Source organism: Tachypleus tridentatus, chromosome 13 (genome assembly GCF_004210375.1).
Source record: "Tachypleus tridentatus isolate NWPU-2018 chromosome 13, ASM421037v1, whole genome shotgun sequence".
Classification (NCBI taxonomy): Eukaryota; Metazoa; Arthropoda; class Merostomata; order Xiphosura; family Limulidae; genus Tachypleus; species Tachypleus tridentatus.
This window is the reverse complement of record NC_134837.1, coordinates 65,130,165-65,143,533: the sequence shown is the minus strand read 5'-3', so window position 1 is coordinate 65,143,533 and position 13,369 is coordinate 65,130,165. Positions and strand designations below refer to the sequence as shown.

At 30.2% G+C, this 13,369-nt stretch overlaps 1 protein-coding gene across 7 annotated transcripts in view; it reads right to left on the bottom strand.

Annotated features, from left to right (window-relative positions):
• Positions 1–871: 871 nt before the first annotated feature.
• LOC143238382 (uncharacterized) overlaps positions 872–13,369 on the bottom strand; it is a 74,812-nt gene continuing 62,314 nt past the window's right edge. For 6 of the 7 annotated variants that reach the window (XM_076478532.1, XM_076478534.1, XM_076478536.1 and 3 more), the window contains 6 exons: positions 11,605–12,262; positions 10,890–10,938; positions 7,610–7,902; positions 3,834–4,063; positions 2,404–2,484; positions 872–1,116 (listed from right to left, as the gene is read on the bottom strand). In XM_076478532.1, coding sequence (XP_076334647.1) covers positions 880–1,116; positions 2,404–2,484; positions 3,834–4,063; positions 7,610–7,902; positions 10,890–10,938; positions 11,605–12,262 — 1,548 coding nt within the window. In that variant the 3' untranslated portion in view covers positions 872–879. Of the gene's footprint in view, positions 1,117–2,389; positions 2,485–3,833; positions 4,064–7,609; positions 7,903–10,889; positions 10,939–11,604; positions 12,263–13,369 lie in introns of all 7 variants that reach the window. The other variant, XM_076478538.1, reaches the window with a different exon arrangement.

Below are 13,369 nucleotides of genomic sequence, written 5' to 3'. Positions count from 1 at the left end.
AATAATAAATTTAATGTTACAGGAATTCAATATTTCAGATATATATAGGTATGTGTGCGCATGTTTCAATACACAGTCAGCAAAACAGAGAAATCTTCTAAATATACATTAATACATGAAATGACAAAGAAACAAAAATGCTCTAGCCATAAAAAGGGTGAAATAAATGAACAACTTTATTGTACACATTTGATTCATGCTTCCTTTATTTCATAAATGACTTAACATACAAAATATCTATCATACCAGCCTTTTTTATATCTTCTCAAACCAGTTATAAATTGGAGGAAGATTACACATCTTTTTAACTAGGAAACTTCAAGTGTAATACACACAACAAAAATATTTACTACAACAAATTTATTAATAGTTTTAATAAATTACACAACCCAATAGCTATAAAATTACTTTACTCTAATTTTACATGAGAAAAATTACTGAGCTTGAGTATCTAGATCTCATCTCATTGTGTTTTTCTTACATGCAAAACTTGAAATTAGAGGTTAAATTTGATAAGGATTTATCTCTTCCATTGCATGGATCTCACTTTTGCAGATATCTCTCTGTCTCTCTTATTTAATTCTTACCATGGTGTAGTTTTCACTCTATGTTTATTAGTCTTCTCTTGGTATGATGCCTTGTTTTATTGTTTTGATTTAATACAATGCTGTTATATTTTTATTTTAAACTTAAATGTTTCAATATGAAACAAACTTTAGGCTTAAGGTTTTATGACATTTTTAGACAGTCAAGATTAAAAACAAAATACAAATAAGAAACTTTATAACACTAAAAAAAGTTTAAAATGCGAGATTCAAAATATATTATAAAATCAGAGATAAACATTATATCAGATACCTGGTAAAATTAGTAAAATTGTTAGTTGAAATACACTTGAATATAACTAACTTCTATAGTAAAGCCATAGTTATTTTCAGTCTTTGTTTCACCAACAGACTTGATTGACAGGACATCTATCTTGCCATCTACCATGTTTAAAATCTCTGCTCTTGGATCTTGGTAGAAAGCTAGGGAACAAACAGTTAATACAACCCACTGTTTGTGCCAATCCTTTGTCCCCTTTCGCATCAACCAACCCTTCTTGAGGGGTATTCCCTGAATATAAAGTGTTAAATTGGTAAATACATTTGTTATTTGCTTTCAAAACATGTAGTTTATCATAAGGAATTAAATGTCTAGTTATTTAAGAGAAAATTTCAATTAAGTAATCAGTTATTTAAAATTTACTGATCGTGCTGATTTGTTTCACAAAAGTACAATTTTTCAATTTAAAAAATAAAAAAGTTAATGTTGGAACATCACAAAAGAATGACCATAGAGGTCAAGTACCAGAAGCACAAATTCAACTAAATACATTAACCAGAAACTCCATGCTTTTATATTAAATAACAAAAATAGGAGAAAATGGAGTTACTTCATTATTCTGGTGCTACATAAAAAATTCTAATATGACAAGTTCCTAATGAATTGAAAAATAAAGCAACTACTGTCTGCTACAAAAACTTGTATATAAGTTTATAAAACTAATCAGAAAATGATTTTTGTTTATGAATACAACAAATAAGTCACCTTTAATTATCTTATACATAAAGTGTTAACATTGTAAAACTAAAAAACATAGTATTGTTTTCATAATATTTTAAGCATATAAAGGCAAATAAAAAGCATATATCACCAGTTTTACTTAGTCTAATACAAGTGTAGATAGTTATCAACATAAACTGTTTTAAGTGTTAGTAGGTTGAATTTTGTGTAAAGCTCCTCAAATGATACCTGTGTTAATCGTTCTAGATTTAAAAGTGATAGACTAATAAGAGTAAGGCAACTTGTCAACACTACTCATTGCCAACTCTTGGGCTACTTTAAGCAAAAGTGAAATTGACCATCAATTTATACTGCTGTCATTGATGAATGGGCACACATGTTCAGCAATGGAATTCAAACTCAAAACCCACTAACTGTTTTACGCGTGTGATAGAAAATTACTTCAAATTTTGTAGTACTTTAAACTAATTGATTATTTTACAATTACATGGCAAGTCCATATGCCAATGAAACTAGGGAACCTAATAATAATTATATACCACAAAGGCTTCCATCAATCTGAATGTTTTGAACTTTAGGAGCTCTTGGATACATTCTTAAACCTTTTACTTATTTTCTCATTTCAATGAGTTCAGCAGCCAGTTAAATTCTCCCTTTAGCTTCTTTTCAGTGAATTATGCACACCCTTCTTTTATCTCTGTGAAAGAAACTGAAATACATTCTATATATAGCATGGATACCTTTTTGCTAGTGTAATCTGAATACAAAGAAAAAATATAACAAACTGAAAACATAATTTATCTAATACAAAATACACTTTTACAATCAAATCTTTACTTCAGATATCATTTCTGTGCAAGCACTATGGTGAAAAACAGAGAAGGAATCAAGACCACAACCATCAGGATCTCCTCGAACCTATAATAGAAAAGTATGCAAAAATGTGTTCTGTTTAAAGTCACTTATCAAGCACATTAATTTTAATTTTTGTGATGGATATAATATTAAGGGTTACTTTTACTACTCTTAAAATAACCAGAATGCTGTAGATATGTATCAAGTTAATTATGAATGTACTGTTCTTTAATAAGAAACTTTTTAAATAATGTGAAAAACCAACTTATCATGTGTCAAAAACATAATAGAATTTCTTGACTCTGAAATAAATTAAGGTAATTTAAGTCATACTTAGAAATTATTAATATTTTTTCCTACCACTTAACAGCCTAAAAACATTTTTACACATACTTTTACACCTTCTATAGCTGACAATTCAATTTATTTTATAAAGAAATTAACTTCTTTTAAATGACAAAAACTATTACAAAAAGTTCTAGCATTTTTGAAATAATAGCACTGAATCTTAGAAAATGCAAAAGTACTATTAGGGAACACTAGTTAGAAAAAAAAATTTAATTGTACAAAATTTTCTGAATAGTTTTTGAAGCCTATTTAAAAATGTCATCTCATATTTCTTCTGAAAATAAAATTTTTCATGCACAGACATCAGTTTCCTGATTAATAAACACATTTTTTTAAATTTAGTAATGTGATGATTATTAGGCGTTTTCAGCATAATGAAATTAATCAGTATTTTATTTAATAAAGTATACAGCTAACATTAGGCTTATTTCAAAACTATAAGATAAGTAATGAATTATAAAAGGTAATTTACCTAAAGGTAAGATATACAAGTATGGTCATAACACAAAATATAAAATTCACTAGCAAAAAATGTTTTAAAATTATTATATACAGGATTAAAAAAAGTACTGTGATTATTATTCTTTATGAAACTTGTCAGCTGATTTCTTACAAGTCCCCCTAAACCCAGTATTTGTTTGACACACGTGTGCATTTAAATTAATTTTTTTAAAATAAAAGTTTCATTAACATTATTTTAACATTTTATCAACACATTTAGGCCCAGGATAAAACCTCTTTAGGTTAAAATGTTGAAATAATATAAATGAAATTTTTTATTTAAAGAAAAAGAATTTCATTTAAATGCACATGTGTGTCAAACAAATTTTGTGAGTGTGTGAGGAGGGGGCTTATAAGAAATCAGCTGACACTTAAAACACGTTTTTGCTCGTGAATGTGTATGTTTGATCCAATGACCATACTTACACACACACATAGTATCAAGTCCTACAAGATATACTTAGTTTGTCAAAATCCTCACAGAAAGAGCTGTGCTGAATCTTGATGACCTTTTCCTATTAGAATTGTTAATAATTCTAAAAAAGTAATGGACAATTCATTACCTGAGTGTAATCAGATCTAGCATTCTGAGAACGTGAGCGCCTCCTTACACATTGTGACTGCCAAGTATGATGGGCACTGTCAGTTTTTTGATGAAATGTCCTCTCTTGGCGAGGGCTATCTACTGTTGTCTGCAAGTCTGTACTTGATATGTTGGTTCCTGAGGAAGTCTTATATAAGCTGAGGAAGTGGTGGGGGTGTACTGGTTGTTCTATAGGTAACTGTTGAAGAACTAAACCAAACAAAGAAAACTTTTATCGCCTGTTACAAACTGGTATAAAAATTAATATTCAAAAACCACAATAACACAATCCATTTGTGAAAGTATTAGTTTTTAAATGAAATTTTGTGATCCTATGCGACTTTTAGTAGAATAAAACATAATATTATATGCACTGTTAAACAATTACAGCACATAAAAGTATCACCATAAAACTTTTCAAAAATACAAATGCCTACCTGATAAAGTAATATTTCAATTATACAACAACGTGACAGAACTAAATGAAAATTTGGATACAAATAGATTGAAACTTTGAATTCTGATGTTATGATTTTGTACGCTGTCTTCAATAAAGCTTTCTCCAAGAACTGAAAAACTTTAGATGATATAAATACGTCATAAGTGAATAAAATAAATGTACCATACAAACTTGTTTTTCATAACCAGACAAAAATTATTACTTAAGCAACTTCCAATTATGTGCAAAACCTTATCAATCTGTTTAAGACTTGAAAAGAATGAAAATTCTAGAGCAAAATAAGTGCAGAAGTGTAACATTTACTAAGCATGAGTAAACCATACATAACAAACTACATCAAAACTGTTCAACAACGAAGAAACTTGTACAATCTCCTTACAGCTATCTGTGTGCAAATGCTAAATAATCATAGCATTTAATGTCAAAAATATAAATCAAACAATTTAATATCATTCAGTTTTCTAACACAAACACCATAACACCTAAACACACAAAACAAAATTAGTGTTGATAATTTTCAGGAAGTAAAAGAAAATCTAATATTCTGATAAAGCTATAAATTAAGTCATTTTTAACATTTAAAAGTTTTTATAGCAAACACTTGGTAATCAACAGCTGGTAAAACATATTTTAACACCTGAACACCAAAAGATAATTCAAAACACAATTTTCTGATCAAGCAACATTTTCCCAGATCAGGCTACAGACTGTTTACTTTAGAGAAATTTGCTGTATGTGTGAACATATGAAATTTTGTTTTTACAATGGATCAAGTAGTTTTTAAAAACATGACATTTAGGAACAACAAGGGACCTATTGGTCCATCTCAACTGTCCCATCCTCTAAATTAAACAAAACTATTAAATAAATAAATTAAAAAACTTTCTTAGCTGAACAAGAGTCCTATCTTGTCAAAAGTCCCCTGGTGGGACAATGGTAAGTCTTCAGATTTAGAATGCTAAAATCAGAGGTTCGATTTGAGACTCAGTGAACACAGCAGATAGACCAATGTGAGTTTACTCTAACAAAATACACGCACACAAACACCTTTCCAAAATTTACAGTTATGTCCTCAAGTCCTACTATTATTGCCATTATGTATGAACAAGATAATTCATTAACACTATCACTTCCCTTTACAATCATCAACACCTCAATGATAGCCCCCACCTTAATTCTTCTTTTTGCAAGAAAAAAAAGTAAAAAATTTTAACCTCTCTTCATATGATAACATTTTCATTCCAGACAACATTCTAATCACCTCCTTTATACCCTTTCCAACAGTTCAATGTCCTTCTTATAGTAAGAAGCCCAAGACCAAACACAATATTCCAAATGTAACCTAACCAGCAACCTATATAATGAAATAATAATTTTTTTAGACTTATATTCAATATTTCTGTGGATACAACCTATTTGCAACAGCACATTGCTTGGATGGTTTAAGAAACTGATTGATTATTATATCAAAATCACTTTCTTTTATGCCAATATTAAAGTTATTTCCATTCAAATTATACTTATAATTCAAATCATGATAACCCACGTGCATTATCTTGCATTTATTATTATTAAAACTCATCTTCCATTTAATTTCCCAACTCATTAAACGATCTAAATCCTCTTGTAAATCATCAGCATCCTTTTAGACCAGAAAAATCCAAAACATTAATATCATGTGCATATTTAATTTATTGGCCATTCCTTAATCTATGTCATTTATGTAAATCAAATAGAGCAAAGGTTCTAAGACTGAACCCTAAGGTACATCACTTGTGACATCAACTCAGTTTGACTGAACTCCATTTACAACAACCTCTACTTTCTTCCATCAAGCCACTCTTCTATCCAACTAGCTAACCTATCCCCCACACCTATAAAGATATGTTTCTTTATAAGCTTTTTGTGTGGCACCTTGTCAAATACTTTCTAAAAATTAAGATACACCAAATCTACACCCTTATCTTCATCTACATAAGCATTTACTTGGACAATTTTTATCACCTTCCTTGAAAAGAGGAATGACATTATAGTTTACTTCCAATCCTTTGGCACCTGCCCACTATTCAAGGACTCACTAAAAGTAGTAGCAAGTGGTGCATATATCTAACCCTTAAGCTCCTTCAGAACACATGTGCAAATGTTATCTGTACCAGGATCCTTATCTTTAATCTTCTCAATTTTTATTAACAAGGTCAAAATTAATGCACTCATCTTGGTTGACCAAGCTGCCATCTATCAACTGTTAAAAGATATGGAATACTATCTAAATCTTCATCAGTAAAAACTGAAGATAAAGCAGAATTTAATAATCTAGCCATTTCATAATCATCACAAACAAGTCTCCCTTTTATCACTCCTCAAGGGTCTTACCCACAAGCTAACATTTTGTTCACCTTTAATGTACTTAAAGAAATTCTAATTAACTTATACATTTTCAGCAAACCTTTTTTCACACATCCTTTTTGGTGTCCTAATTTTCTATTTCATCAACCTTCATGATTTTCAGTAATATTCTAAATCGCCCATCTTATCAGTCAATTTAATTTTGTTAAGATACTGATGCATTTCTTTAATTTCATCTGCTATACACTTTGTGAGTCAACCTTGTTTCTACTTGCTGTAATCCTTTTCTTACTATAAGAAATATATTTATATTGATTATTTAAAAATTTATTCTTAAGAATTTTCCATATCTAATCAATGTTTCCAAATAGCTCAGCTGCCCAATTCACACTAGATCATTCTTGTTGCATTCCTTCAAAATCTGCTTTCTAAAAATTTGTAACCATAATATTATTATTCCTGGTCTCCATATGAAGAAAAACAGTTGCACTTAATAAAGAATTGTTCACTTGCACTTAAATGTTCCCCAGTTTCCACCCTTTCAGTCATTCCTATATTTGAAGTTAATAATAAATCTAAAATAGCATTGTTACTAATAGATTTCTTGACTAATTGGCAAACAAATCCATCTTGAACAGTTTCCAGGAACCTTTCTCCCTTATGGTTTGATGCATTTCCTAATCAACATGTCTGAACTTGAAATCACCTATAATTATGACTTAATTAACAGCTGAAATATTAAGCTCATTGTAAAGTTTCTCATATATTTCATCAGCACTATCTGGTGGTTTGGAACAAATTCTCACTGAAAACCTTTTCCCTTTATATCTGTTAATAGAAACCCAAACTGCAGCTATTAAGACCTGTGTCACTCTCAATTTTTATTCAAAATTACGTAAACTCAAACTTTTCTTTAAAAAAAAATTATAACAATCAGTTTTCCAACATACCTGTCTCTTTTGAATGTTGTTGTACAGGTAACGATGATGAAAGTTCCTGCTGCACATTTTCTAATGACACAAAGTTTTTTTTTGGTACATCAGAGATATGAAGATACAAAGGATTACTATGACAGTTATTTTCTTCCTTTCCATCATTTCTTCCACATTTATTTTTTTCTGAAGATACCACTGCTCTGTTATTCTGAAGTCTGCTTCCTGCTTTTATTATCTCTGCCACACCATCTGATCGAGTCCTCCTCAAGTTTTTCCTTCCTCGTTTATCTTGCTTATGATACTGTTGGCTAGAATTTTTCACATTAGTACCTTTTGCTACTTTTTTATTTCTATACAAGTTTAAAAAGTTAAACACATGCAACACAACCTAGAAATAAATATGTATTTTAATAACATTTTAATAAAACATTTACTGCAATGGATGAAACAATTATATCTATACACACACAGTCACTATAGTGTAACTTATATAGTAACCACAGAATTGAATGGGATATCACCAGAGAATCAAATTTTAGAAATGTTTCCCAGTTTGGTTGAAAAAATAATTTCAAATTCTCATGTTACCAGAACAATTTCCAAATACCCATAATACAGATAATAGTTTCTAATTATGCTTAAAACATGCCATGAAATGTCACAGAATGTTTTTTCTAGTCACTAGGTTAATAAAATACAATATGACTTAACTCTAACAGTTTTATTCAAAGTAGAAACGAAATTAAGAAATGTATATCATGATGGCTGGTATTAATATTAAAATATGGGAACATTTAGAAACACATCATTCTATTTTGTGATACCAAAGAATATAATGCCAAATATTCAAAACAATTACAATTTATCATGATATTTTAATGAAAACATTCTGTCAATTATTTTGAGATATTACTATTAACCCTAAAATAATTAATTACGAGGTAATTAGCTGGCTATAAAACTCAAAATCTGTTTTATCTATTATTAGTGAGAACACTTTTACACACCTAAACTAATATGGTACATAAACACAACAGCATGAACACATCACAGTGTGAAATGTCTAAGTGCAAGAATACTTGCACTGGAATGATGGTGGTGGGTTTTTTTCCCACTGATGCATCACTTTTCAAAAAGAGCTAATACATCACTGACTCTAAAAATTATTAAATAAAGAAATTGAGACAGTAAAGATAAAATCTTAACCAACTTGTAGCTATAGTAGTGTGTATTTTCTAAAAATTAAACTAGTTTCTTTGTTGTTGACTTTCTAAGTTAAAAACTGTTAGTTACATTAACATTTCCATAGGGATACACACACATACAGGACTCTCATTAAAAGGAATGTATACATGTACATGTGTTCTCTCTTTGCATATATGTGGGGGAGTAGAGGATGTTAGATCTAAAAGCAGAATTTAAAGTGTATTGTAGTGTAACTTGTATAAATATTATAACAAAATGCTGGATAAAATCTAACTGCCAATGGTTATTAACAGTGTGATACTTCACTCCAGGAACTGTCCCTCATTTGTAAAGTATAGTTTATTATTAGCAACTCCTTGTCCACGTTAAACACATGCAAAACAAAACGTGTGCTATTTCATAATCATAACTCCAAAATAAAGATCAGATGGGTGAAATAATGTAATATTTGTATTATTCTTTTCATGTTTCACCAAGTTACTTTTTACACAGAAAGCTATAATGTACACTTTTAAAAACTTTACAAAAAGTATTAATCAAGATACTATAATGACATAGCATCAGATAATGAATCTTAAGAAATATTTTTGTATCAGGTATATTTTTAACAAAGTTTGAATTTTTTTTTAACATCTATTTAGTACTGGTCCAGCTTGTCAGTGGTTTTGCCAACAGTCTCAGCACCAGGTTTTGGATAAAAACTACAATAATTATGTTACAGCCAAACAAGTTAAAAACAACTTATTTTAGTATGAGCAATTCTTGAAACAAGTTATGATAGCTTATTTTTTTTTTCTAATTAAAAAATCTGAGAGTATCTTAAAAACAGTATATTACCAGCCTAATAATTTATGACAAAACGTATCTGAGATAAGAAAAGTATATCTTATTTTTATCTGATTACAAGTAATATTTATAACTGGTTCTCTCAATAAAAACATTGTATTTTATGAGAAATATACTAGAAATTAGATATCTTTTAGAAAAACGAAGTATTAGTAATCTAAAAGAGGTTATTATTACAAACTAAGTGTAAAAAACTGATTTTCAAAAGAAAAAATATCAAAACTTTCATGTTTCATTAACTTGCCAAGACTGTATTAGTTGGTGTTTTCTCTTTCAATGTGCTCATGTATTATTTTTGATGAGTTGCTCAATCAAAAATATATAGGTTATTAATTGATGTTACATGATCAATAAAAAAATTAGAGAAAACCTATTACCTTATAACCTTATTTCATTATGGAACCAAATGCCATTACTTAAGTTATATAGGTTCTGGTATGTATTGTGAAAGAATATATTAATCCTCAATAATAAAACATAGCCAAGACACACTTAATTTCCAATTACAAACTGCTAAAGTTAATTTAGGTGTCATAGCCTGTGTAGAGAAAGTTGCCTATTAGCACTGTTTTGGCAACACAACAATACATCACTCACTTTAACTACATGTTTAGAAAGGTCTGGGTTAACAATGTTTAGGTTGGTGAAGAGAAAATTACAAAATAATTGGTAAATTAGTAATTGTTCAACACTCAGGAACAACCATAGGGAGTGTACACAAAACATATACGTACACACCAAACCTGATACAACACAGATATAAAACTTACAAAGAAATGTGTTTAATATAAATAAGAAAATATCTAGGAAACAATTATACTTCCTGGTGTAAAACTTCCAAAGTATATAGCCTAAGAGAGAGAAGGCACCAGTAACCTCTACCTGAAGATGACCTACAAAGGTCGAAACATTGTTCTGTACTTTATTTTAATTAAAGTCTTAATACCAATACCAGCCATCTTGAGAATATATTTTTACTTCAAATGTGTTTCTGGTTATCATGAATTATAAAAAACATCAACCAGAAATAATCCTAGAGGACTGTAAAATAACACTTACATAACAAAAAGTCACACTAAGCACATATTATTCTAAAATTCTTAAACTTAAGCCTAACATGCTTCCAGTTCCACCTACCAACATTTACACAGTCATGGCAAGAATATATGAGGGAAGAATAAATTGGGTTCACTTTTTGTACATGATATGACAAAAGTTTATTACTTTAAGAATATTAACTCACTTGTTTTCTGTTTCAGCTTGATTTCTCTCTTTGGCCCTGATATCCCAATCTGGAAGACATATTGAAAATTACTTATGATTAAGAAAAAAATCTGAGTGCACAAACAATAAGAAAGCTTGAAAGATGTATTAATGATAATGGCTAGCTTTTACTTATTATTTTGATAGTTTTCATTTGGATTAGAGGATAGGACAACCGAGATAGACCAACAGGTCCCTTGTTTTCCCTAAACATTATTTCTATAATATAAATGTCACACATACACATATAAAAGAATTTATCTTTCACTGACTCATAAATTCTGTTACTTAATTTTCTGACCAAAGGACCTACATAGTCTATCTGAATAAAATGCTTTTATACTCATTCTTACTTTATGAACTTTTATACTTTCAAGCTGTATATTTTGAGAACAATATAAATATGACAGTTACTGTATCCCACTATTCCATATCTTTGGAAACCTGTGTTCAATTTGCTTTTTGGTAACCTGTCTTACCTGATGTACTTTGTTACAGTAGTATTATAACAATAGACTAAACTTTCAATTTACTACTGCTCAGCTTCACATCTTACAACAATGCTCTGGTTTGTTTCAAACACTGAAATAAGTTGTAAAGTGTTTCAGGTTTCTCACAGATTTCCAAAATTCACACTTTGTTCTTGTACTGCCTTTCTTAAAATTACAAACTAAATATACTGATATGATTCTCACCTAATCTTTGTTCCTGATCTTTGTTCGATAGGCTCTTGCGAGTTTCAAGCTCTCCAAGTAAACCTAAACTGAGCAGATCTCTCTTTAATTCTAAATTTCTCCCACTTTCTAAACTGTTAAGGTTTTTGGCACTCATTAACCCGTCTACATGTGTGCTGTTTATGTTCTGATAGTGACGTAAATTACACATTTTCAATGGAATTGGACTCTGCGAGACAGGTTGTGAACTTGATGACTGAGCAGAGACATTCTGTTTTGCTGACTGAGTGTTTTCAGAGGATGCTAAGGTGTGACACTGTACAAGGTTTGTGTGAGATGACTGTGAGAACTTGGTGGGAACAATCCGTCTTTCTGATGGTAAAGAACAATTAATGTGTGATATTTGTATCAAGTGGTCAGCAGGTGGTACTTGTGTTGATAAAATCTGTTCACTTGATACTGTCTGTGGCAAAACATTATTTTTAGTGTGGGGATGTGAGAGCTGATATTGATTAGGTGCTTGTGAATGTGCTGTATTTTTAGTGCACTCTGTAATAGCCTGAACAGGCTGGTTGTAAGTTGTAGTTGAGCTTGTGGTTTTTGATGTGAAGCTGTTGAAACGAGGACGAATAAGTGCATTAGAAGGAACTTGGTTGTGATGGTCAACAGGCTGAGGATTCTAAGAGAAAAAGTTAAATAAAAAAATCTTAGGTTATTGTAATACCATCTTATACATTGCTTTTAACAAAATAATAAAATATCATACTGGCAGAATCATTTATTACAATAAATACAATTATGAAATATAGTTAGGTTTGGAGTTACAACTATTATTGTAAATTGAAAAACAGCTCAAGAGTATATTTGCTGTAGCCATCATTTACTCAATAATGTTCTAACAAACAGAAAAACTAAGCTTTAACAGGCTATCATTTGTTGAAAATATATTGCCCATAATTCCTCTCTTATTCAGGTCTTTAGTCTTTACCGAGTAATATGTACAAGGTTAAACTCATGGATTGGTTGTTATTAAGCACAAAACTACACACTGGACTACATATGTTGTGCCATCAGCAAGTATTAAAACCCAAATTTTAGTGTTATAAACCTTCAGTCTTATCACTGCCCTTCTGCAGGTGTTGGTCTACCCACATGTCTAGTTCATAAATTCTGTAAGGAATAACTCTTGACTTTTTTTAGGTATTTAGCTACTAAAGCTAGTTACATTCTGTAATGATAACAACTAGGAAGTTCAATAGTTATTTATATATTATTATAATGGACTGGACGTTTCCTATGCTACAGTAAAAACTGATTTACATTTTTCACACCATTTTATTGCCCGAGCCATCCATAGCCAGGCTGAGAAGGCAATGTCTTCTTGCTTCTTCCCAAAACTAGGGAGTTCCTGATAAAAACAGTTGTAACATTGGAAACAAATGAAACATCATCAATAGGAAAACAACTCCAACCAGCCAACAAAAAGGCCCCTAATCAGTCAATAAAGCCAATCAGTCAACAACAGAAACTAATCAGTTTTTTTAATTGCTCAGTACATTACAGATTATTTAAAACTTGGGGCACACACAGCCCCACTTCCATAGAGACAGCATCCTAAACCCCAAATGGGTCACTGCTTAAAAGGGGCCCACTTTATACCTTAATTTCAGATTCTAAATGATGAAATTGCCAAGTTCACTTATATGCAAAATAACTTTATGGTTGCATAACATTCTGCTGTTATTCCTTTATGTGACAAAAATTCATTTGGAGTAGAGGACTCTTT